Below are 26,276 nucleotides of genomic sequence, written 5' to 3' on the forward strand. Positions count from 1 at the left end.
TGCTCTGGTTAAATGTCAAATCACTAAGATTGGTCAGCAGAATGGGAATCTGACAGTTAATCATGATGAGATAAATAAGGCATTTCAAGATTTCTATACCTCCCTGTATCAATCTGAATTTCCTCAAGATTATAATACCATGTCTGATTTTTTGGGGAAATTAAATTTTCCAAGGTTATCATCTGATGATCTTTTGATATTGGATACTCCTATTACGGATGTAGAAATTAAAGGGGCTATTTCCTCAATGAATTCTGGGAAAGCACCGGGTCCAGATGGTTATACAGCTGAATTTTTAAAATTTTTTTCCGCTACTCTTTCCCCTTGGTTAGGTAAGGTTTTTGAGGAGGCCATTAGATTAGGGAATTTGCCACAATCTTTTTATAGAGCTTCCATTTCTCTAATATTGAAGAAAGATAAAGACACTACTAATTGTGCTTCTTATAGACCTATATCTTTATTGAATGTAGACTCCAAGATTTTTTCTAAGTTACTGGCATCTAGATTGGAGAAGGTATTACCCAAAATTATTTCAGATGATCAAACTGGCTTTATTAAAAATCGTTATTCTTTTTTTAATATTAGGAGATTGTTGAATATTGTTTATACTCCCTCACATGATACTTTAGAATGCGTGATTTCATTAGATGCGGAGAAAGCATTTGACAGAGTTGAATGGCCTTACTTATTTACTGTGTTGGAGAAGTTTAATTTTAGTCCGATATTTATATCATGGATTAAATTGATTTATCATACTCCAGTAGCCTCAGTGGTTACCAATAATCAAAGATCTCCCTTTTTTCGCCTATTTCGGGGCACTAGACAGGGATGTCCTCTTAGTCCATTACTATTTAACATTGCCTTAGAACCTTTGGCAATTGCCATCAGACAATCACAGGATATTTTGGGTATTAATCGTGGGACAGATATTCATAAGTTATCTTTGTATGCAGATGATTTATTACTATTCATTTCTAACCCGGAGAAATCCATTCCAGCTGTTTTATCATTATTGGCTCAATTTAGTGAGTTTTCTGGGTATAAGTTAAATCTTAATAAAAGTGAATTGTTTCCATTAAATAAACGGGTCCCAATTTATGGAAATTTACCCTTTAAATTAGTTAATGACTCTTTTACTTATTTAGGGATCAAAATCACAAAGAACCATAAAGATTTGTTTGGATTTAATTTTTTACCCTTAATTGATCAGATTAAAGATTTGTTTACTAAGTGGTCACCTTTGTCTCTATCTCTAATAGGTAGGATTAATGCTATTAAGATGGTTATTTTACCTAAGTTTTTATATATTTTTCAAGCGATACCAATTTTTATCCCGAAATCTTTTTTTACTAATGTTGACTCTAAAATTTCTTCATATATATGGCAGTATAAAAATCCCAGGTTAGGTAAAACATATTTACAGAAGACAAAAAAGGAAGGTGGGTTAGCATTACCTAATTTCAGATTTTACTATTGGGCAGTTAATATTAGATATTTGTTATGCTGGTTGAAAGATGGGGGTGGATCTTTTGGCCCTTGTTGGGTGAGTTTAGAAACTAAATCGGTATCAGCTTATGCTTTGGGTTCTATTTTAGGGACTTCTCTCCCTTTTGCTCTTTCTAAATTGCCAAAACGAATTGACAACCCGATAGTTAAACATACATTGCGTATATGGTTTCAATTTCGGAGATTTTTTGGGTTGACTCAATTCGTTTTAAATAGTCCTATTGTATCTAATTGTTTTTTTCACCCTTCCATTATAGATCAAGCTTATTCAGCTTGGAAAACTAAGGGATTACTAAGATTTTCTGATTTATTTTTAGATAATTGTTTCATGTCTTTTGAACAATTATCCAACAGATATAACTTGCTGAGATTTCATTTTTTTATTTACAGATTAGACATTTTTTAAGTTCTGTACTCTCTACGTTTCCAAATTTTGTGCCTTCAGATACTTTGGAGAGTTTATTTGAATTAGACCCTTTTCAAAAAGGGCTTATTTCAAAACTTTACAATATAATTATGAAGATACGTTCAGAGCCCCTTTATAAGACTAAACAGGATTGGGAAAGAGAGCTTAGTTTTAGTATTTCTAGTGAGAATTGGGATAGAATTCTTCAATTAGTTAATACATCATCGTTATGTGCCAAACATTCACTAATACAATTTAAGGTTGTACATAGGGCCCATATGTCCAAGGATAAATTAGCTCATTTTTACTCTCATATAAGTCCTATTTGTGATAGATGTCATTCTGAAATTGCGTCTTTAACTCACATGTTTTGGTCGTGTTCATTTTTGGAGAAATATTGGAAAGATATTTTTGATATTATTTCTGCGGTTTTGAATATTGATTTACAACCTCATCCTATTACCGCAATTTTTGGTTTACCAATGTTAGATTCACAGCATTTATCTTCTTCAGCCCGTCGAATGATTGCATTTCTAACTCTGATGGCTAGAAGATCTATATTGTTGAATTGGAAAGAAATTGATTCTCCCACTGTATTTAATTGGTTCTCTCAAACTATGTTATGTTTAAATTTAGAAAAAATTAGAAGTGGTACTTTTGAGACTTCTATTAAATTTGAAAAGTTATGGAGACCATTTATTCAACATTTTCATATGATGTAATATGACCCTGTGCCAAGTACATTTGATTTCCCAGCTTTTAGCTTATGTATTTTGAGAGGACCGGAAGTGACGGCATTGATGAATACTTATTTTTGTGAGATATTATAAACAGCCCACTTTTTTTTTTCCTTCTCTTTTGTTTTTTTTCTTTTATATTACTTATTAGTTATAGTTATTAGATTAGATTAGTTAGTTTTGCATTACATAATTTTTTTTTGTTTTTTTTTCTTTCTTTTTTCTGTTTTTTTATATTATACATTATGAAATATTTAGATTTACTATGTCCATACATATATCTTATGGCTTATGTCTTGGTAAACTCATTTATATTGTAACTATTATGTATGTTTTTTTTTCATATGTAATGGAATGTGTATGTTGGTAATTTCTTTATCAATATATCATCTGTATTCTGTCCATATTACTAATATTAATAAAAAGATTTAGAAAGGACCCTGAGGACTTGTGGAAACTGTGTGGTGGTTTCTTTCGAACTTATAGTCTTTTAACATCTTTGGAATATTTATACTGTGCCCATGGTCTTCCTTTTTTAATAAATTATGCTATTGTTTGCACTGTTGTAACTGTATGTTGTAACTGCGTGGTTTTGTGCAGGTCTTGTAGCTTTAGTTTTTGGTCTTGTTTTGTCTGGTGGGTTGGGAGCTCCTTTCCGGGAAACTCGCTAAGATGGTAGCGCAATATTAATACGCAGCAGCCTCTCCGGACTCTGGACTGGGGATAACCAAACGTTATGTGGATTTTCTGGTGTAGTCTGTTTTGTCATGTGCTTGTGCGATATCATTCTGGAGGAATGTTGTCTCATTTTTTAACTGCATTGCATTTGTGGTTTCTAAATGACAATAAACTGAATCTGAATCAGCTTAGAGCTAGAAATGGGTTTTACTGAGAATTAATCTAAAACTTAATTATTTTTAGAGATTTTATTATTTCAAAATGCACACATTTTGGTGAATGTTATCTTCTTTCATATTAATCAGTTTTCAATTAAAAAATGTTCAATGAGTCAAACTAGGAAAGAATGACTTTTGTTCTGCAGTCATTCCATAACTGTTCAATACACTTTTGACACTTGTTTGATCCTGAGGCGCCAGGTGTCTGCACCAGCTGGTTGCAGGTTTTTGCCAGTCAGTTTACAATTGACACTTGGCACTACGGAGTTGTGCTTTGTTCGTCCTTTGTGAACATTTGCAGTTTTGTACTTTTTCAAAAATTAAGCCTTGTTTTCACATTCAGTTACCTATTAGAGTGCAAAAGAAAATGAGCAAAAGAAAAGCAGAAAGTGATAGTAAGCGTGAATTCAATGAACAGTGGGAAAATGAGTTCTTATTTATAGTGGGTCTGTCAGGAAAACTATTGTGCATTATTTGTGAAAACACTTTCTCACATAATTAGAAGACATGATCTTAACAGACACTGTAAAACACAACATCAGACTGAAATAGAAGGAAAACTGAAGCTAGTGCTTGGGTCTGAGTTATGGTAAGAATATGTGATTAAGAGAGGACTAAATCAAAAGACAAAATATATTTGCTAAAAGTCTCATTAAGGTAAGTAATGTTTATCTTGTTTTTTATATTAAATCAATATATTATGTAAAAATGATAAATATGTCTATAATAACATTTTTACAACAATTGAATGGAGATACAAGAGTTGTATGGCAGATCTGAGCTCGTGTGTGAAAAAATTTGACGCATGGAATGTAAAAGGTTGGCCGTCCCTGTTCTAGGAGGCTGACGGCAAGATCACATGGAATCCAAGGTGAGCTAGCTACTTGGATACAAAGTTGACTTGGTGGAAGAAGTCAAAGGGCTGTTGTTCAAATTGGAAACTAGTGATGAGAAATGTACTACAGGGATCGACACTAGGTTGACTACTATTTATCATATATATTTAAGTATTTGGATGAAAACATGCTGTAGATACCAATAAAACGTAACTCTATCGTTGTCCAGGGGATAATGTATTGTCCGATGGAAATATAAAAGTCATTAGCTCGTTCAGGCTACAGCGTTCTGGGTTTAAGAGAGGGAGGCATTTAAACTTGCCCAAGTCTTTTGTGATGTCAATCCGTTGAGTCAGGGGAGCGGGTTTCCCCGTTGTTAGCTAAAAAGCCATTTTCCAATGACCATCTGCTGTTACGTGGTTGCTTAACATTTCTTCTGGTGCGTCTGAGGGGTTGTTTCTACAGCCTCTCTTTTATTCTGACTCGCAGGGTCATAGATGTCAATCAGGTTGGGGGTGATGCAATCTCTCCCTCAACCAGCTCACTTTGCCCGAGGGCATTCACGTAGCAGAGCATCTCAATCCACAAATCTGTCTCCAAGAGACAATGGCCATGTCCCGTAGCTTTACATCGCTATGGGAGGGGGGAGAAACGTGACATCCTGGATGTCTCCCCCTCATGTCTTGGGCCTCCCTTTTGACTCAACCCAACAGTGATCTGGCGATTTTCACAAAGGAGGGGGCTACAGACGTAACACCCCCTTTCTTCAACGCGTTTTTACCATCGGGAAAAAACGAAATAATACCGAGTCTTACAGGGGGTTAGAATCGAAGACAACACCAAAGTTTTATTTTCTACACAGTTATACATTCAATTCAGTATCTAAACAGTTAACGATTTCAGTGTCACTTTCTTTAATATCTTAACATCTTGTACCGTACTAACGTCTTGTAGCTTCAGACTTCAATTTAATAACCACCTATTTTATTATTTTTTTCCAGCAACAAAACTAAGGAGGTGTGCTCTTAGCTTACGTGCATCTACAAAAGTTTATGTAAATACTAGTCTTTCGGTCGTTTTCAAACTGAACAGGCAGGCTTCCAAGGGGGTTGTCTTTATTATTCACAGGCTTTGTTGAAATCCCGTACAACCGGCTTTGCTATTTAAAAATGGCATCCCCCTTAACCGTCGCCTCTTTTCCGGGGAATTTGAGTAAGGTGGCGAGATAAACCCTCGCCCGCCTGTTCCATAGGAATTATTTTATCAACACTGTGTCCCAAACTTAGCCCATCTTCTGAATTTCCACCCACCTCTGTAACTTTACACAGGTGGCTAACCCTCTCGTCAGGCCCCTTCAGACTATGTGGTTTCAGTTCGACTTCCTTGCTCAAGCAGCATTTCAAATTCTGCCCTTTTACACCACACGCTGGAATAACAATAGCGTGGGGGACCGTGTCATATTCCAGCTTATTCTGTAAGCGATCTGCAGGGCTTCAAATTTCTTCATTCGATTTGGGAACTACAGATTTCCCGTTTCCTTCAATGATAATTCTTATCTCCCCATTCTTAAATTCTGCATTAACTTTGAACACACCTTTGAACACAAACACCTGGGAACTCTCACTTCCCACTGTTACCAAGGTTAACCCTTTTTTCACTGAACCAAGTCTATCTGACCCACAAGGACGGCCGTCCCGTTCCACTGAATCAAATGCCTCAGACTTTTTCTGAGCTCCGTTACTAGGTTCAGTACGTGCATCCCCATCTTGGACACACTCAAATGGGACAATGGCCTCTTTCAGGCTTTCAATACCTGTACCCTTTTCAAATTCTAAGTTCCCCCGATCCTCCCAGGTACTCTCTGGGCAACTCCCTTCCGGAATAAACTCAACCCCGCGGGCTGAAACAACCTCATCTGCCAACCCAGCAGACTTCTTCGAGGTAATGGCATACTTTTCCTTTAGGACTGTCGGGAACACCTTTAGAATTTTCAACTTCTTCAAACAGTTCTGCCGAACCAGACAGATCATCCTTGTCCAACTCTGGACCTCTTAACTGCTCTAGCGGTTCCTCATCTTTATTTCCGGCCTCTAGGACCTTTCTCCTCGCTAAGGGCAGATCTACCTCCGCTTCCTTACCCTCTTTTACTTTACTACTCTTCGTTTTACCACCCTCTAAACCCTCATGGTACAAGGTCAGTAGAAACGTCTCAGCCAAATCGAAACTGGCCGAATTTAAACTGCTCTCGTTCTCAGCTGTCTTTCTCGACAGGCTGCGAGTGACCGCGCATGCAGGGTAAATCTTGGAATCTAGGGGCGGGGTCACCGCACTCACTGGTCAGCTGGCCATCGTTATGGCTGCCCAAACCTCACCACCTGCTAAATCATTACCGAGAAGGACGTCCGCGTTCTTCCTCGGGAACTCCGATCGCACCCCTATTTCAACTGGTCTAGATACCAGCTCACAATCCATAATGACCTTATGTAAGGGCACCATTTCTGTTCCTTTACAGCTACCATTCTCGTCTTTCGACCAAACTCTAGTACCTTACTGCTGATCAACGACAGTTCAGCCCCCGTGTCTCTCCAGACCCGTACGGGAACTGGTGTGTCTCCCTCCCTCACAGACACTGTTCCGTGTGACAGACAAGTCTCCAACCCTTCTCGTACTCTGTCTACCCGGGGCTCTCTTGTTGATCTACTCATTACTACGGCACATCCGATAGGGACTGCTGCTTTCCCCTTTCCTGTTTCTTTCCTCGGAGCAAAGCACCGCGATGCAATATGTCCCACTTTTCCACAATTAAAACAGGTCAAGCCCGGAAATCTCTGGCCGTCTGGCCTTTCCCCCTCGACCTTACCACTAGCTCCCGGCGGGACCTCTGCCTCAGCCGGCGGACTTTCTCGATCGTTCCCACGGTCTCTCTGGGTACTTTTATTTGAGAAAAACTTTGTCTTGTGGGCTAGGGCATATTCATCTGCGAACCTAGCAAATTCTGAGATGGACTCATCCGGCTTCTCATTCAGATACGTCCGGATATCCTCCGAAACACACCCTTTAAATGCCTCAATCAGAATTAACCCCCTGAGACGCACATAATCTTCTCCCACTCTCTCTGCGGTGCACCACCAGTCCAAGAGCACACCCTTCTCATAGGCAAACTCGGTATGCGTCTGATTCCACCCTTTCTTTAAACTTCTAAACTTTTGTCTATACGCCTCAGGTACTAGCTCATAACCCCGGAGAATGGCCGTCTTTACTTTGTCATAACTCTCCTCCTCTCCCTCCTCCATGGCCAATGCCGTATATGCCTTTGTGCCTTCCCCTTTAACACACTTTGAAACAGCGCCACCCACTGACCTCTTGGCCACTTCTGATTCACAGCCACCTTTTCAAAAAGCAAGAAATAACTATCCACATCCGTCTCCTCGAACGGAGGTACTAGCCTCAACTCTCAACTAACATTGAACCGCTCCTCTCGGTCTGACCCTGGAGCTCATAGCTCCTGCCGTAACTTCTCCATCTCCAAGTCATGTTTCGTCTGTTTCTCTTTTTCCTCTGCCTCCAGCCGTTTTAATCTCATTTCATGCTCTCTCTCTCTCGGCTCTTTCCCTCTCTTGCTCTCTCTTGGCCCTTTCCTTCTCTCTCTCTCTCTCGGCTTTCTCCAGCTGCTTTAACTTAATTGCATGTTCCAACTTTAATTTCTCCAACTCTAACTGAGCAGTCCCACTAGCGGGTGCCTCTTCAGGGATATTTTCCAATACCTCATCTGTAAACACCTTCTTCCCAATATAATACTGAGTTATTGCCCTTCACACCTCCCGCTTTTTCATTGACAACCTCACCCCTGCGAGGTTTAACTCCTTCGCCAATTTTATCAAATCCGATTTGGAGGCCACCTCCAGCGCCTCCAGAGTTGGGTTTTCTATAAATTCACCCACATCCATCTTTGCTGGTTTCCCGTCTGGCTACCTGCGTAACCAGATCCAAGTTTTGGACTTACAATCCCGATTCACTGGCCTCCCAATTTGGTGTCAAGTCTCGAGACGAGAACTCCAACTTTGTTACGAATTCCCGTAACTGGATCACTTACCAGCAAAGATAGAGAGGTCCGTTGAAGTCTGATGGTACTATTTTTTAAAAGTATTTATTGATAAAGGGGCACAAAATTAAGATTAATGCAAACATATAGATAATATACGTCGTCACTACTACATCTAAAGCACAGGTATGATCATAACCAATAAAACGTAACTCTATCGTTGTCTAGGGGATAATGTATTGTCCGATGGAAATATAAAAGGCATTAGCTCGTTCAGGCTGCAGTGTTTTGGGTTTAAGAGAGAGAGGCGTTAAAACTTGTCCAAGTCTTTTATGATGCCAATCCGTTGAGTCAGGGGAGCGGCTAAAAAGCCATTTTCGTGGTTTCAGCCACAGAATTGAACGCACGTGGCTTGGTTTCTGATGACCGTCTGCTGTTATGTGGTCGCTTAACGTTTCTTCTGGTGCGTCTGAGGGGTTGAACCTACAGCCCCTCTTTTATTCTGACTCGCAGGGTCATAGATGTCAATCAGGTTGGGGGTGATGCAATCTCTCCCTCAACCAGCCCACTTTGCCCGAGGGCATTCACGTAGCAGAGCATCTCAATCCACAAATCTGTCTCCAAGAGACAATGGCCATGTCCCGTAGCTTTACATCGCTATGGGGGGGGGGGAAGAAACGTGACATCCTGCATGTCTCCCCCTCATGTCTTGGGCCCCCCTTTTGACTCAACCCAACAGTGATCTGGCGATTCTCACAAAGGAGGGGGCTACGGACGTAACATTCGTAACAGCAAGCTGTCGTAAACTGAACGTCTGAAAAACGGGGCCACCTGTACACTGAAATTCAGATCTAACAGTTGAGTTGGAGAAACAATTTAACACCTTAAAACTAAGGTAGTTGTTATGAGACCAAAGCAGACTGGTGTTAAACTAACTTTACATTACAGCAGGCACAAAAGCTGACTGCCCTGCTCCTTTTGTGATATTTTTGGCAAACAGTAGAAGAGACACATTTACCAACCCCCCCCATAAAAAGTGAAGAAATAAGACTTAATTTACAATTCTGCAAACATACCTGATTGAACTGAATTTAATAATTTAACAGTCACTTACCCCAAATTGGCAAATCATCAATGTACATCTGGTACCAGTAGTGGTTCTTTATGGCATAAATAAAGGCATCTCGCTTTTGTTTATCCAGCTCAATTTCACAGTAAGTACTTTGCATGACATCATCTAAATAAAATAATGTATCAATTAGTAATGCAAACATACACACATAACATATAAAAATCTATATTGCTCTATAATGTATATATAAAAATACATATACAAATATATACATGTACATATAAAAATAATGTATTGCTCTATAATGTATCCAATGCTTTGTACTTTTATCATTTGTACACAGGAGCATAAATGATTTACAAATCTTAGATCTTAATAGGTTTTCTCATTCACTCCCCCCAAACAATTCCAAACGCAAGCTTCGTATAATTATCAAACAACTGCAGTGAATTAGTAGTAATATCAATTTACTTCTTGGAACTGGCACTGCATCCAAAAAAAGTATCCATTTACAGTATAAGTTTCTGCTACAAAATATAATTGCTACGTCAGTACAATGAAGGCCCTACAATTCATTGAACATGTTGATAAAAGGAAACATCCGAAGGGCTATAAAAAGAACTTTTAAAAAATTAAATATCAAAGAACACCCAGAACCTAATTAAAGCTTTTGATGGAAAGATTTTATTGCAACATAAAAAATTGGGGTAGGATAGGGAAAGGCCAAATTAATTAGGGAAGGAAATTCATTGTGCAAGGGACACATGAAGACTGAAATGTTGTCTTCTTCCCTTTCTCCCATGGTCCACTCTCCTCTCCTATCATATTCCTTCTTCTCTAGCCCTTTACATTTCCCACTCACCTAGATTCACCCATCACCTTCTAGCTAGTCTTCCTTCCCTCCCCCCCAACCTTTTTATTCTGGCATCGCTCCTTCCTTTTCCAGTCCTAGTGAAGGAGCTCAGCCCAAAACATTGAATGTTTAGTCATTTTCATAGATGCTGCCCGACCAGAGATTCTCCAGCATCTTGTGTGTGTTGTGTTAAAGATAGATTTTTTTCCCCCTACAGAGTAGAAAAAACTCAAATATATGCATTTAAAGTGATACAGGGAAATTTAAAATAGTTCAGGGCAAATTTTTTCCACACAGAGTCAGAGGTGCCTCAAACCCGCTGCCAGGGGTAGTGGTGTTTAAGAGGCTGCTACATTGATACACAAATATGCAGGGAATACAGGTATGTATGTCAGGTTCAGGCAAGAAAGATTTAATTTAATTCAGCATCACATTCGTCAGACATCGTGGACCAAAGGGCCTGCTCCTTTGTTGTACTGGTTTATTTTCTATGTTCAACTCCAAACCAGAAAGAAACAAATTCAAATTAAAGACAATAATGTAAGTGTGCAATATTAATATATTTTTATTTAAATAAAATATATTCATTATTATAATTTCATTAATTAATTAACAAAATCTTTAATTTTGAGATGTAAAATATAACTTTTTGAAACAAACAGTACTGTAAGAAACCACTAAGGAAGTTATGGAGGTGACAAAAGTTATTTCTGTATTTCCTTTAAGCATAATAAAACAAGCAACATCTCTGCTAAAACAATCATCTGGGAAGTAAGCAGAGAGCAATGAGTACAAGAGCTAAGATGTCATGCTACAGGTGTAGAAGTGATTGGTGAAATCACACTTGCAATAATGTCTGAGATATATAAAGAATGTCAAAAGATAGGAAGGGTTCAGAAAACATTTACAAGGATGCATTGGGACTGGAAGGCTTGACCAATAAACGAGATAATGGGTAAGTTGGACTTTTTCTTCCACAGAGCATAGGAGGTTCAGGGGAGTCCTTAAGGGGTTTATAAAGTCAAGAGGGTCATAGGTGAATGATAACAGTCATTTTCCCAGGATAGGGAAGTTTAAACCTAGAGTGAATAGGTTTAGGTGAGAGGGGAAAGATTTACAAGAGATCTGAGGACGTTCCCCCCCCTCCCCCCACCAGGTACTGGGTATATTAAGGGAGCTGTAAGAGAAAGTGATAAAGGTCAGGACAACTATAGCATTCAAAATACATTTAGACAGGCACGTGGACAAGAAAGGTTTACAGAAATATGAGCCAAAAGTGGAGAAATGGTACTAGCTCAGGTAGACAACTTGGTTGGGCATGGGTGAGTTGTGTCAAAGGGTCTGTTTCCATGCTGAATGATTCCAGGAATCTTAATCTCTAAATCACAGGGGTGTGTGTATGTGTACAAGCACAGAGAGTGAAAGAGCAAGAGAGAGGAAGGAGCTGGTTCAATTTTGGATGATTAGCTCATATTGGCTGAAATATCAATCCAATCCAAACTCCATTTCTCTTTTTGCAGATCCTGCCTGACTCGCTGAGTATTAATTCAAATTTTGTTGATGCTTCTATATTTTACTTTTATATTTTTAAGTTTACCCCTCTGAGATTCAATGTCAGCTTTATGTCCAATCAAAAGCCTTCTCTTGTAAAACTTCAACCACTATTTTAACAATACTCTTTCAATTACTGATTATGCTGATTGTTATATTTAATTTGGCACACTCTATCATCACGTTGCATATTTACAGGATGGGGAAGATAATTATGAAGCAAACATTTTACCAGATAACACAAGAACGTGATTCAACACTGTTCCTTTAATGTAGAAATATGAATTGAATTGACTTTATTTCTTATATCTTTCACATACATGAGTAAAAATCTTTACATTGTCTCTATCTATATGTGCAACGTGCAATTTACAGCAATTTGTAATAAATAGTATGTACAATAGGACCGTCAATATAACATAGAAATACAACTGTATCAGCGTGAATTTATCAGCCTGATGGAAGAAGCTGTCCTATAACCTTTCAGTCCTGGCTTTTATGCTGTGGTACTGTTTCCCGGATAGTAGCAGCTGGGAAAGTTTGTGGTTGGGGTGACTCGGGTCCCTAATGATCCTTTGGGCCCTTTTTACATACCCGTTTTTGTAAATGTCCTGAATAGTGGGAAGTTCACATCTACAGATGCGCTGGACTGTCCGCACCATTCTCTGCAGAGTCCTGCGATTGAGGGAAGTATAGTTTCCATACCAGGCAGTGATAAAGCCAGTCAGGATGCTCTCAATTGTGTCCCTGCAGTAAGTGCTAAGGATTTGGAGGCCCATACCAAACGTCTTCAACCATCTGAGGTGAAAGAGGCGTTGTTGCACTTTTTTCACCACACACCCAGTATGTACACGTGAGATCCTCGGTGATACATATGATGAGACACTTAAAGCTGTTCACCCTCTCAACCCCAGATCCATTGATGTCAATAGGGGTTATCCTAACTCATTCCTCCTGTAGTCCACAACCAGTTCCTTTGTGTCAGGGTGATGGCTTTTTCTCTGTAGGCTGCCTCGTTATTATTTGAGATTAGGCCAATCAACGTAGTATCATCAGCAAATTTAATTAGCACATTGGAGCTGTGGGTGGTGACACAGTCATGGGTATAGAGTTTAAAGGAGGGGGCTTAGGACTCAGCCCTGAGGGGCAGCTGTGATGAGGGTCAGAGGGGCAAAAGTGAGGGTGCCCACTCTTACCACCTGCCAGCAATCTGACAGGAAGTCCAGGATCCAACTGCACAAAGCAGGGTGAAGATCGAGGTCTCTGAGCTTCCTGTCGAGCCTGGAGAGAATTATGGTGTTGAATACTGATCTGTAATCCCACCACAGCATTCTCATATAAGCATCTTTCTTCTCCAGATGTGTAAGGAACGTGAGTAGAGCTGTGGCTATTGCATCATCTGTTGATCGGTTGTGTCAGTAGGCAAATTGTAGAGGGTCCAGTGTAGGTGGTAGCATGCTTCACGTGTAGTCCTTGACCAGCCTCTCAAAGCATTTGCTTGAGGTGAGTGCAATTGGATGCCAGTTGTTCAGACATGTTACCTTGGTCTTTTTAGGTACAGGGACAATGGTGGATGTTTTGAAGCAGGAAGGCACACTACACTGGGAAAGAGAAATTTAAAATGTCAGTAAACACACCTGACAGTTGTGCTGTGCACATCCCGAGTACTCGCCCTGGGATGCCGCCTGGTCCCACAGCCTTGCGACTGTCCACATGTCGGAAGCGCTTGTGTACTTCAGCCTCAGAGATGACTATGGTGCAGGTCGCTACAGTGGCTCTCCTCAGGGACTCAAGGTGTTGGTGATATTGAACTGAGCGTATAAAAGATTTAGCTCATCTGGGAGAGAGGCAGCAACGCTGGAAACATCACTGCGTTCAGCTTTGAAGTCTGCGATGGTGTGCAGACTCTGCAATAAACTACGTGTGATGTTGGCGGAGCCCCAAGGCACTTCTTAAAAAAAAACATTTCCAAATAATCCTCAACACCAGATGAAAATGGGATATTAGAAAAGATACCCTAAAGCTTGTAACTAATTATAGAGTGTTTTGGAGGTGGAAAAGATAGTGAAGCAGAGAACCTCAGGTAATTCTGGGGTTTTGGAACTCGCTCAAATGTGAATAAATTAATTCAAAAATAACCAAGTAGCCAGAATTCAAGGAATGTTGATATTCAAAACATAGGAAGGAGAAACCATTGAAGATACACGCAATATGAAGAAACTTGATGTTTCCATTGACGTGTGTAGACCTAGAATTTCAGCTTCATAATAATGGAAGAGGTTCCTAAGGTTCATAGCAGGGGTGGTTGTGGGGATAAGCTCTCACTACCTATAAAGTGCTCCAAATGGCGTGTGTCTCTAACAGCCTCTGGCAACCAAGTCCAATTCTTGGCTTTCACCTGTGGCTTAGCTACTAGGTTACTGTTTCTACTGGCAAGGGGCAAGGCAGACCACTGGCGCCTCAAAACCGATTGCTTCGGGCAGGTGGGGCTCATCAGCATTGAACGGCAGCCCGCCTAGGAGAAGTAAAACTCCGATTTTAAACCCTGCTGCCTTGCGGCCATACCCACCATGGGAAAGGCTTCGGGAGTAAACCCCGAGGAAGAAGTTCAGAGCTGGGGACCCTAAGGCAGTTTGATGTTGTTTACAACTTCACTCTGGCAACCTCTGTGACGACACTGGTGCCAAGCTGTATTGGTGTTTGCCCTTCCCTTGGACTACAACAGTGACATGGAGCGGGGGAACCTGCTGCTTGGGAAATAGCAAATTCTTCAAATCCTCCCACCCAGGCTTGCACCCTAGAAAAGACACAGTCCAACAGAGACGCAAACCCATGATCTCCTGGGATCGACGGCTGCCTACTAAAAATGGAAGATAAAGTTCTTCATCCAAGTGAATATACCAAACAACAGGCCTCCTTCCACTAAGTCAATTTTGTATCCAACTGGTTAGCTCACCATGGATTCCATGAGATTTAACCTTCTGGACCAGCCTTCTGGACACAGACCATATTAAAAGCCTGAACATGTAGAAAGCATCTGCCATCCCGCCCTCTTGGTCTCTTACTTGGGCAAGATGGTGCTGGCAAACCACAACAAAGTGCTGTGAGCAGCTTACAAAGCTTCTAAATATACTACTCTGAACTACTCTCACAGCAATCTGCAGTCTGTAATTTGCCTTTAACTAGCAATTTCAAGATCTCCTGAAGGACTCAGCAGACTTTGCTCTCAAGTATGCAGGTACAGCACCTTTAAGTGGACGAAGGTACATTGCTATGGCTGAAAGAGGAGGAGGAGGAGGGGAGGACTCCAAGCCAGGCAAAAACACTGGGATAAGAATCTTCTTGTACCCAGCATCTTGTCAGCAAATGTAGTCGCTGGAGAGCAAGAATGAGGTCCTACGGGCAAGACCTATGAGAAACTGATGCGTTTTCAGTTTCACAGAGACACAGCTCACATCAGATACGCTGGTAAGAACAGAGAGCTTCTCAATACAGAGGATGGTCAAGGACTGCTGATTCAGAGAAGGCAAAAGGTGGGGGTCTGTATTTCATGATAAGCTCTTTGTAGTTCTCGGGCTCAGTGGTCTTGTCACAGTCCTGTTCCTCTGACGCGAAGTAACTAATGATTAGGTGCTGGCCATTCTACTTACCAAGAGAGTTCTCCTCAGTGATCCTGACCATAGTTTACATACCACTAAAGGATAATGCTAAGCAGGCACTTAAGTACTGAATGACACCACCAGTAAACAAGAAACAGCTTACTCTGACACCTTTCAGATCGTTGTTGGGGTCTTCAATCAGGCTTGTTTGAAGAAATCTCTGCTCAGTTATCAAAATTATCACCTGCAGCACTAGAGCTCCCAAAACACTTGACCACTGCTATACTACAATTAGGAATGTCTACCATTCCATGCCTAGACAGCATTTTGGGTAATCTGATCACTTGACTGTCCCCCTCCTACCTGTATATAAGCAGAGGCTACAGAGCAATGTTCCAGAGATAAGGACAACAAAGAAGTAGAGCAGCAGCTACAGGATTGCTTAAGAGTTGGTGAACTGGACCATGTTCAAGGACTCAAGAGGATCGTACCGAATACACCACAGTTGTCACGGACTTTATAAAAACTGTCTTAGACAACTGTGTCCCCACAAAATCATTCAGTCTTCCCCAGTCAGAATCACTACGGCTGAAAGAGGAGGAGGAGGGGAGGACTCCAAGCCAGGCAAAAACACCGGGATAAGAATCTTCTTGTACCCAGCATCTTGTCAGCAAATGTAGTCACTGGAGAGCAAGAAGTGTTTCCCAACCTTAATTAGCCTAACGCCTCCCAAAGCACTTTCATATTTGCCAACACCCCCCGAAGCACCTTCATAATTGCCAATGCCCCTCTTAGGCACAATATACTTTCCAGCATGTCTACCATATGCCAACATGAGAAAAATGATTCTGCTTTAAAATCAATGTGATCCTTCAGCTTGATGGTTTTTAGCAACAGTTGAAATATCTGGTTCAGGTTGTGTCTGCAAAAGCCTCAAGTCCCCATGCATAAACCATGTACAAATGGTTTCTGTTTTATCAGAGTAAGTGGTTCACTGCACTGAAGCCTCTTTCAACAAGGTAAGAGGATGGAAATGAAAAGAAGAGCAATTTGGCTCTTCTCACCAAAGACTAAGAAGCTTTGTGTGACAGTGCAGCCACGTTCCACAGAACTGCTATTTTTGAAATGCATTTTTTCTTCTTCATCATTCTGAATTTCTATAATTTCTTCATGCAAGCTCTCTTCCTGTTCTTCCACCTTGCAAAGAAATGGGTTAATTATCGGTCCAGAATTTCCAGATCGTTCAAATCCTTGAATCAATTCTGAAAATCCTTCTTCAGTGACTGCAGGTGTAAGCAATACTCTTGCTAATCATGTCTGTGAAAGAGAGTGCTATACTTTCCATGCAAGGAAACTATGAGAACATTCTTCTCCCAAAGCTCTGCTTATATATTTCTAATTTTCCGATAAAACTGAACACTGCACTTTTTGCCTGGATTAAATTGAAATTCTCACCCTGTAGTTTCATATTTAGAATGCTCATTTTGTCATCAGATCGACACATTTTCACGTAGAAGTTTAATCTTGTTTCCTAAGCCCTCTCGACTTTGAGCAAAAATTCAACCAGTATCAAAAGGATCAAAGAAACATTTTAAGCAGCAGCCTTTTGACATCCAGTGCATTTCAGCATGAAGAAGTAAGCGTTTAAACTCTTCATCGTTATCTTGGCGCAACTGATGAAATACTCTGCCATTTAATGGATGAGCTTTAATTTTGTGGATGGCAGATAGTACAAGAGTCAAACTTGAATAAAGTTGCTGGCTGAGGTTTTTGGCTGCAAGATATTGATGATGAATTACACAATGGAATGCAAACAGACTTGGAATTTCTTTTTTCATAAATGCCACTAAACTGCATGGTGATCTGTCACTTGGTGCTCCATTTGTTGCAGAAGTAAACCATGTTCCTAATCAGAATATTTTTATCCTCAATATACATTTTGAGTTTGTCATAGATTGATTTGATATTTGCTTTTAACTTCTTACAAAAGAGAATCTCTTCATAAATTTTTCCATTTTTGATAAACCATGCAATGCCTCATTGTCTCGCACAATTGATTCACCCAGTTGTATCCCAAATTCTGGTTTTGTAGCTCTGTGCGTAGTTGATACTCAATATCTTCACTCATTTCGTCAATACGACAAGCTACAGAGTTATTACTCAGATCAATTGATTTTAAAATACTGGTATCCATTCTGAAGTGGTGAGCACTTTTGATGCAGCAGGCATTATTAAACTTTCACAAATTGTCTGAGATTTTCTACACTTTGCTATCACTTTGGAAATGTTATAAGAAGGAATCAGACCACAATTAAGGTAATTGTTAGCTTTCTTAGCAAATGACTCAAGAGTGCAATTCTTTTCAAATGCTTCTGGAACTGAGTAATACCTTAAGTAGCTTTTAAAGGGTGTCTTTTGTGGAAGTATTTCTGCAATTTTGATGGCGTCATGGGCTTCATTAGACACTACAGTATTACAAAAAAAAACACATGGGGTGTTGCTGATCTTACGGGAACGGAATACAACCATACACCAGAACTTTCAGTAGTTTCTGTTTCTTATCAGGTTTAGAATTCAAGGCTTCGCCATCTGCAGACTCCGAGATCGCGCCGTATTTATCTATCCATCATTAACAGGGCTAACTTAAAGTAAAATAATAATACAAACTGGGAATGCCCATCAGATTTTCATGACAGCAGAGCTGACACAGTCAGTCAGATCTCCTGACTCAAGTTAAGGTGCCGCCTACCACCCTCCAAAGAATGATGAATGCCCCTGATGACTTCTATTTCCCCTGACACCTTCTTAACCACTCATAACCTCCTACTTGGGGGGATGGTACTACGCCCATTAGGAATCACTGCCTTTGATGAACCATGAGATCCACAATCTGCTGAAGGCCAGATCAGTGGCATTCAAGAGTGACAATCAAGTAAAATATAAGAGGTCCAGGTACAATTTCTAGAGAGCCTTCTCACATGCAAAGTGCGATTCCGGACCAAACATGAATCACTGAAGGTTGCTTGACAGCTGTGGGAGGGCTTGAATATATCACCTCCTACAAAGTGAAACCACCCCAGATGAACTCAATGTTTTATGCTCACTTTGACTGTCAAAACATGGTGGAACACCCACAGCTCCCAATTACCCTGTGATTTCAGTCTCCGTGGCTGACGTGAGAGCATCCTGAGGAGGGTGAACACGTGGGAAGCATCCAGCCCAGACGGTGCACCTGTTCGAGTACTAAAACCTGTGCTGCTCAGCTGTCTAGAATTCACCGCTATCTCTAACCTGTTGCTTTGGCAGTCTGAGATGCCCAGGAGAGCATTCGGACATGCTGAATCATCCTCTGGTTTGGGTGGGGGGGAAGCTTCTGCACAAGACTGATAGAAGCTACAGAAAGTTGTAATATCAACTCCTGTCTATTAAGCAATTTGGATCTGCTCCAATTTGTCCACCAGTGCAACAGGTGAACAGCAGATGCCATTTCATTGGCTCTTCACTCAACCCTGGACATTTGGACAGTGAAGATGCATACATCAGGATTATCTTCACTGACTACAGCTCAGCATTCAATACTATATCTACTCAAAACTAATCAATAAGTTTCAAGATCTAGGCCTCAATACCTCCTTGTGGAACTGGATCCTCAATCATCTCACTTACAAACCCCAGTCAGTTTGGATTGGCAACATTTCTTCCATAAAACAATGCTGTGTGCTTAGCCTGCTCCTCTACTCATGACTATGAGGTTAACACAAGGAAATTTGCAGATGCTGGAAATTCATGGAACACAGCAGGCCAGGCAGCATCTGTAAGGAGAAGCACTGTCGACAGGCCAAGATCCTTTGTCAGCATTAACTGAAGGGAAAGAAACTAGGAGATTTGAAAGTAGTGGGAGGAGGGAAAAATGCGAAATGATAGGAGAAGACCGGAGGGGGTGGGATGAAGCTAAGAGCTGGAAAGGTGATTGGCAAAAGTGATACAGAGCTAGAGAAGGGAAAGGATCATGAGACGGGAGGCCTCGGGAGAAAGAAAGGGGGAGGGGAGAGCACCAGAGGGAGATGAAGAACAGGCAGGGTGATGGGCAGAGAGAGAGAGAGAAAAAAAACAAACAACTAAGTATGTCAGGGATGGGGTAAGAAGGGGAGGAGGGGCATTAACGGAAGTTAGAGAAGTCAATGTTCATGCCATCAGGTTGGAGGCTACCCAGCGGGTATATAAAGTGTTGTTCCTCCAACCTGAATGTGGCTTCATCTTGACAGTAGAGGAGGCTATGGATAGACATATCAGAATGGGAATGGGACGTGGAATTAAAATGTGTGGCCACTGGGAGATCCTGCTTTCTCTGGCGGACCGAGCGTAGGTGTTCAGTGAAATGGTCTCCCAGTCTGCGTCGGGTCTCACCAATATATAAAAGGCCACACCGGGAGCACTGGACGCAGTATACCACACCAGCCGACTCACAGGTGAAGTGTCGTCTCACCTGGAAGGACTGTCTGGGGCCCTGAATGGTGGTGAGGGAGGAAGTGTAAGGGCAGGTGTAGCACTTGTTCCGCTTACAAGGGTAAGTGCCAGGAGGGAGATCGGTGGGAAGGGATGCGGGGGACGAGTGGACAAGGGAGTCGCGTAGGGAGCGATCCCTGCAGAAAGTAGAAAGGGGGGAAGGGAAAGATGTGCTTGGTAGTGGGATCCCGTTAGAGGTGGTGGAAGTTACGGAGAATTAACTTTTGTTAATGGTTCTTTTACTGGTATCTATAACTTGTTGATTGATTCTAGACAAGACTTTTTAGATAAAATAAAAAAAGCCTGGGAGGATGACCTAAATTGTCAGATTTCTGATGATAGATGGAATAAAATTCTTAAACGGGTTAATAAATCATCTTCCCGTGCTCGTCATTCTCTCCCACAATTTAAAGTGGTTCATAGAGCTTACGTTTCTAAACAGAAGCTGTCCAGTTTTTATCCGAATGTTTCTCCACTTTGTAATAAGTGCAACTCTGCTGATGCTTCTTTAATTCATATGTTTTGGTTTTGTCCTAAAGTTGAAAACTTTTGGCAGGAAGTATTTCATACCTTCTCACAACTTTTTAGGGTCCAATTTGACCCAAATCCCCTTACTGCCTTGTTTGGTATTATTGCAAATGAAGATATAACTTTAAATACTCCTAACCTACAGGTTTTAGTTTTTACCTCTCTGTTAGCAAGAAGAGCAATCTTGCTTAAATGGAAGGAGTCTACCCCTCCTACACATCTTCAATGGCTACGTGATATGTCTTATTTAAATTCAGAAAAGATCCGCTGCTCAGTCTTAAATTCGAAACAATCTTTTTATGGTATCTGGGGACCTCTCCTAAACTACTTTTCCAATTTATAAAGTTTAACAGTGCACAGACTTATGTATATTTTTATCTTCTCTTCTTAAGCGAATATGTTGTTTTTCTAATTATCCATTATCATCTATCAGCTTTTTTCTTTGGTAGTTGGTAGGGGGTTGACTTTTTTTAATATAAAAAAATTTATTTTGTGATGTATGACTTATCTTTAAACATTTGATTAGAGTGGTATACCTTTATGTGTTATGCTATAACATTTTGATCAATTTTAATACAATATATGAATGTATGCAAGTTATGTTGAGATGTATCTACGTGTTGCACTCTGTAAATCTTGTTTTTTTTCTTCTGAATAAAAATATTGTAAAAAGAAAGAAAGCATGGTCGTATCATGGCCTGGTATGGAAACACCAGCACCCCTGAATGGAAAATCATACAGAAAGTAGTGGATACGGCCCAATCCATCATGGGTAAACCTCTCCTCATCTTTTGACAATCTACATGGAGTGCAGTCACAAGAAATCAGCATCCATCGTCAAGCATCCCTGCATCAATGTCATGCTCTCTTCACAAGAAGATATTAGACCCTCAGGACCCACACCACCAACTTCAGGAACAGTTATTAACCTTCAACCATTAGGCTCTTGAACCAGAAGTGACAACTTCACAAACCCCATCACCAAACCATCCCCACAATGACTTTTCATCTTATGTTCTCGATATTTACAGATTATTTATTACTATCATTATTATGAGGTTTTTTTTGTCTTTGCACAGTTTGTCTGTCCTGTTGGATGCAGTCTTTTATTGATTCTACTGTGTTTCTTGAATTCACTGTGAATGCTCACAAGAAAATGAATCTCAGGATTGTTTCCAGGATACACTTGGTCAGGCCTCAGGGATTTAGCTACTTTTTTGTACCTCAACACTACTAGCACCATCATCTTCTTAATGTTGATAAGTATCAAGACTCGCTGTTCTCTTTCCCAAATATCTAGATCATGTGGTCTTCTCAAAGGCAAACAGAGATGACAAGTATTTATTTAAGACCTTGCACATCTCCTGTGGATCCACATATAGGTGGCAACACTAATCCTATGAGGACCCATTCTCTCCTTAGTTATGCTTAATATACTTACAGAATCTCGGGATTTTCCTTTAACTTATCTGCCAAGGGTATCTCATGTCCCTTTTTTTGCCCTCCTAATTTCCTTAAGTATACTCCTACACTCCTTATGACTCTCAAGGGTTTCACGTTGTCCCAGCTGCTTATACCTGACATATGCCACCTTTTTCCTGACTAGATCCTGGCTTCAATAATCCTACCTGTCTTATCTTGCACTCTAATAAAAACATGCTGGCCCAGAGATCTTATTTCACTTTTAAATGTTTCCAACTTAGCATATGTCCTTTTACCTACTAATACTGTCTCCTAATCAACCACTGCATACAGTATTCCTGCCCAATGTTATCAATATTAGCTTTACCCCAACTTAAGGCTTTGATTTGATGGTCAGTCCTATTCCTTTCCATAACTATTTTAAAAATAATAAAATTATGACAAGCTTAAATTCTGTCAAAAAGATTGTTAAAGATTGATCTATAATATAACCATATAACAATCACAGCACAGAAACAGGCCATCTCGGCCCTCCTAGTCCGTGCCGAACTCTTAATCTCACCTAGTCCCACCTACCCGCACTCAGCCCATAGCCCTCCACTCCTTTCCTGTCCATATACCTATCCAATTTTACCTTAAATGACACAACTGAACTGGCCTCTACTTCTACAGGAAGCTCATTCCACACAGCTATCACTCTTTGAGTAAAGAAATACCCCCTCGTGTTTCCCTTAAACTTCTGCCCCCTAACTCTCAAATCATGTCCTCTAGTTTGAATCTCCCCTACTCTCAATGGAAACAGCCTATTCACGTCAACTCTATCTATCCCTCTCAAAATTTTAAATACCTCGATCAAATCCCCCCTCAACCTTCTACGCTCCAATGAATAGAGACCTAACTTGTTCAACCTTTCTCTGTAACTTAAGTGCTGAAACCCAGGTAACATACTAGTAAATCAATGGGGCTTAGAAGAATGAAATGGGATCTCATTGACATAAGCAGTACTCTGAGTTTTGTCCCCTCATTTCCAACTAGTCTGCATTCTGCCAAATCCTTTGACAACCCTCAACACTACCCATAACTCGTCCAGTTTTTGCATCATCTGCAAACATTATAATCAGCCTACCTGCATTTTAGCCTAAATATTGAGCACAAACAAGCGAGATCCCAGCATTAATCCTCGCCAGATACCACTATCATAGAACTCTGGTTAGAATGACACATCTTCACCATCTTTGATGGTCAAGCCAATTTTGCATCCAATATACCAAGTAACCATGAACTTTCCTGAATCACAAATGACCTCACTGAATGCTCCACCTCAATCATCTTCATCACCTTCTCAAAAAAGTCTTACATAAATTTGTAAGGCATCACTTGTTCCACATAAAGCATGATGGTGAGGACCCCACGCACCCCTCATACAAACTCTTCTTCCTCCTGCCATCTGGAAAAAGGCACCGAAACATTTGGGGTCTCACAACCAGACTACGTAACAGTTTCTTCCCCCAAGCTATCAGACTCCTCAATACCCAGAGCCTGGACTGACACCTTACTGCCCTATTGTCCTGTTTATTATTTATTGTAATGCCTAGTCCTGCGTAGGTCTGTAGTCTAGTGTAGTTGTTTTTTTTCTCTCTGTGTTGTTTTTTTACGTAGTTCAGTCTAGTTTTGTACTCTGTCATGTAACACCATGGTCATGAAAAACATCTCATTTTTACTATGTACTGTACATAGCAGTTATGGTTGAAATGTGACTGACTTGACTAATGCCTATGCTTTGCCAGATGCAAGTAAACCCTATTCCCAAGAATCTTCTCCAATAATTTTCCTACCACAGCTCACAGTCCTATAATTTCTAGGTTTGTCCCAATTGACCTTTGTGAACAGATATGGCTGAAGAAGGATCTCTGATCCCAAGCAATATTTTCTCTTTCCTCTCAATAACCTGGAACAGATTCTATCAGATACTGTGGATTTAATGTTCTTCAAGAGCCCCAGCATCTCTTCATTATTGATATCAACATAGTGGCAAGCATCAGCACACCCCTTCCTGATCTCACTATCCTCCACATCCTTATTTCTGGAGAGTAGCAATGCGAAATATTCATTTAGTATCTTGCCCACTTCCTCTGGCTCCAAGCATAAATTCCTTCCTTTGTGCTTTAGTGGTCCTCCCTGTTCCTAATTACTCTCTTATTTTTAATGTCTGCAATTCTACTCATTAGGCCTTCTGACAGACCATTTAAGTTATCTTCCTTTCCTTCATGTTCCTCAAAGATCCTGTCTGATTTCAGCTTCCTAAATCTTAGACATACTTCTGTTTTGAAGTTGTTTTTTTTCCCCCAGATGTTTTTATTTGCTCTTTTTAGGTTCGTAGGGTTTTGGGGACAGAGAGGGGAGTTGGGGAGGTTGTCAGATTAGGGTTTAGGGACTGGGATGTTGGGCAGTTATAGGTCATATCAGAGTCTAAGTTTTCACTTCATGTTTGAAGGATAATGACATGAACATGTGACATCTGCACACCAGGGGTCAGAATGTCTGGCTGGATGTCAGGATGGCAAACCAGAATGGATGAGGGTTGATGGGTTCGCCAGGGTCAGCGAGGTGTCAGCAGGTCCGAGAGGTGGAGTTCCCTGCGGGCAGGAGGAACAAGGTCCGATAACCCCCAGTGATCACAAATCATCTAGTTTGAGTCCTAATGCTGAGTAATTGGCAAATCTGAAGTTCAACACCCCATGTTTGGTGATCAGCGGGTCCTACGGTTGATACCAAGGACTGAGGCCCATCAAAGGTCAGATCAGAAGTCTGGCTCAATGGCCAGAGCTTTGAATCTGCAAATCTCTGAGCTCACTGTCTAAGTCTAAGCGCAACGTTTGCGAGCTTGTGACCATCTGCCAAGTCTACTGGAGGCTGGAGGACGAAGACGGGACAATCCTGAGGTTAATGGAATTTGGGTTGCTGTTGCTACTTTGTTGCTAATTGTTTTCAGTTTTGTTGTGTTCTATTGATTATTGCAGACATGCTACATTACAGGTAGTTCCCGAGTCCCGAGTTATGAACGTCCGACTTATGGACAACTCGTACTTAGAAACCGAGGAAGGAGAACACCATCTGCCATTTTCAGTCATTGCCGTTGACACAGTGTTGAGTGTTTAACTTTGGAGTTGGCTTAAAATTTTCTCAGTAAGATTCACTCTGACCCCGCCCCCCGCCCGTTCGGCTGGTGGCGCAGTGAGATCAGCGCCGGGCTGGAGAATGAAGGTTCCCTAGTTCGATCCAGTGACAGATCGCTCCCATGCCAGGTTGATGTCAATCCAATGACTCCTGTAGCATCCGGGCTGGGTCGATGTCGAGCTTGCAACTCAACCTCGTAAAAAAAAAACACTGCCATCCATGTGGAATATTGTGGAGGATCAAATACCCAAACCCAGTATAGCCCCCATTTGTCCCATTTAGCCTGTCTCAATGTGGTGGTCCTTAGGACCCAGCGGACCTCAGGAGCCGACAAAGCTCAGGACCCGTTGCCCACAGTGTTTCTGTTCCATTGACAGGAAGCGATCACGATTGAAAATAAAAACTGAAATTAAATGAACGTTTGGAAAGAGGTGAAACGCCATCGGTCATTGGAAAATCGTTAGGTTACAGTCAGTCAATGATTGGAACAATTTTAAAGGATAACGGATAAAGTGAGAATAATGGAGCATGTGAAAGGCCCTGCCCCGATGAAAGCTACAATTATTACTAAGCAACGCAGTGGTTTAATTATTGGAATATATACGTTTCTTAAGTGTTTTATATGCATAGAAAGGTAAAATATATACTATATACTAAGACAAATGTTTGACTAACTGACGCTAAATAATACCAGATGTACTTGTTCCGACTTACGTACAAATCCGACTTAAAGACGGACTCAGTAACGGAACTTGTACGTAACCCAGGGACTGTCTGCAGTGCCTAAATATGTGGCGACATTTGTGGGTCTCCCCAGCACACTCCAGGGTGTGTTGTTTTTAAAAAAAATTTTTTTATTGAGTTTTCAAATGATTACAAAAAGAAAAAAAAATTAATTACCCTTCCCCCCTCCCCCCTAACATCCCTATAGAAGGAAAGAAAAAGAAAAAAGAAAGAAGGCCTGGATATCGGAAGATCCCCACATGCTCCACGGAGTTCATAATAACTTTAGTATATATATATTTCTTTCTTTCCCCAAATAACCAATTATTTTATCTTAGGAGCACCTATATATTTAATCCTGTCTTTTGTAAATAAGGGCGCCAAATTTTCAAAAATGTTTCATATTTATCTCTTAAATTATA

At 40.7% G+C, this 26,276-nt stretch overlaps 1 protein-coding gene across 1 annotated transcript in view; it reads right to left on the reverse strand.

Annotated features, from left to right (window-relative positions):
• The window catches only part of tm9sf3 (transmembrane 9 superfamily member 3), a 109,324-nt gene that overhangs the window by 50,742 nt on the left and 32,306 nt on the right, over window positions 1-26,276 (reverse strand). Inside the window, exon 3 of the mRNA XM_059946226.1 lies at window positions 9,538-9,660. Coding sequence (XP_059802209.1) covers window positions 9,538-9,660 — 123 coding nt within the window. The remainder of the gene's footprint in view (window positions 1-9,537; window positions 9,661-26,276) is intronic.

Source organism: Hypanus sabinus, chromosome 21, assembly GCF_030144855.1.
Source record: "Hypanus sabinus isolate sHypSab1 chromosome 21, sHypSab1.hap1, whole genome shotgun sequence".
NCBI classification, from domain to species: Eukaryota; Metazoa; Chordata; class Chondrichthyes; order Myliobatiformes; family Dasyatidae; genus Hypanus; species Hypanus sabinus.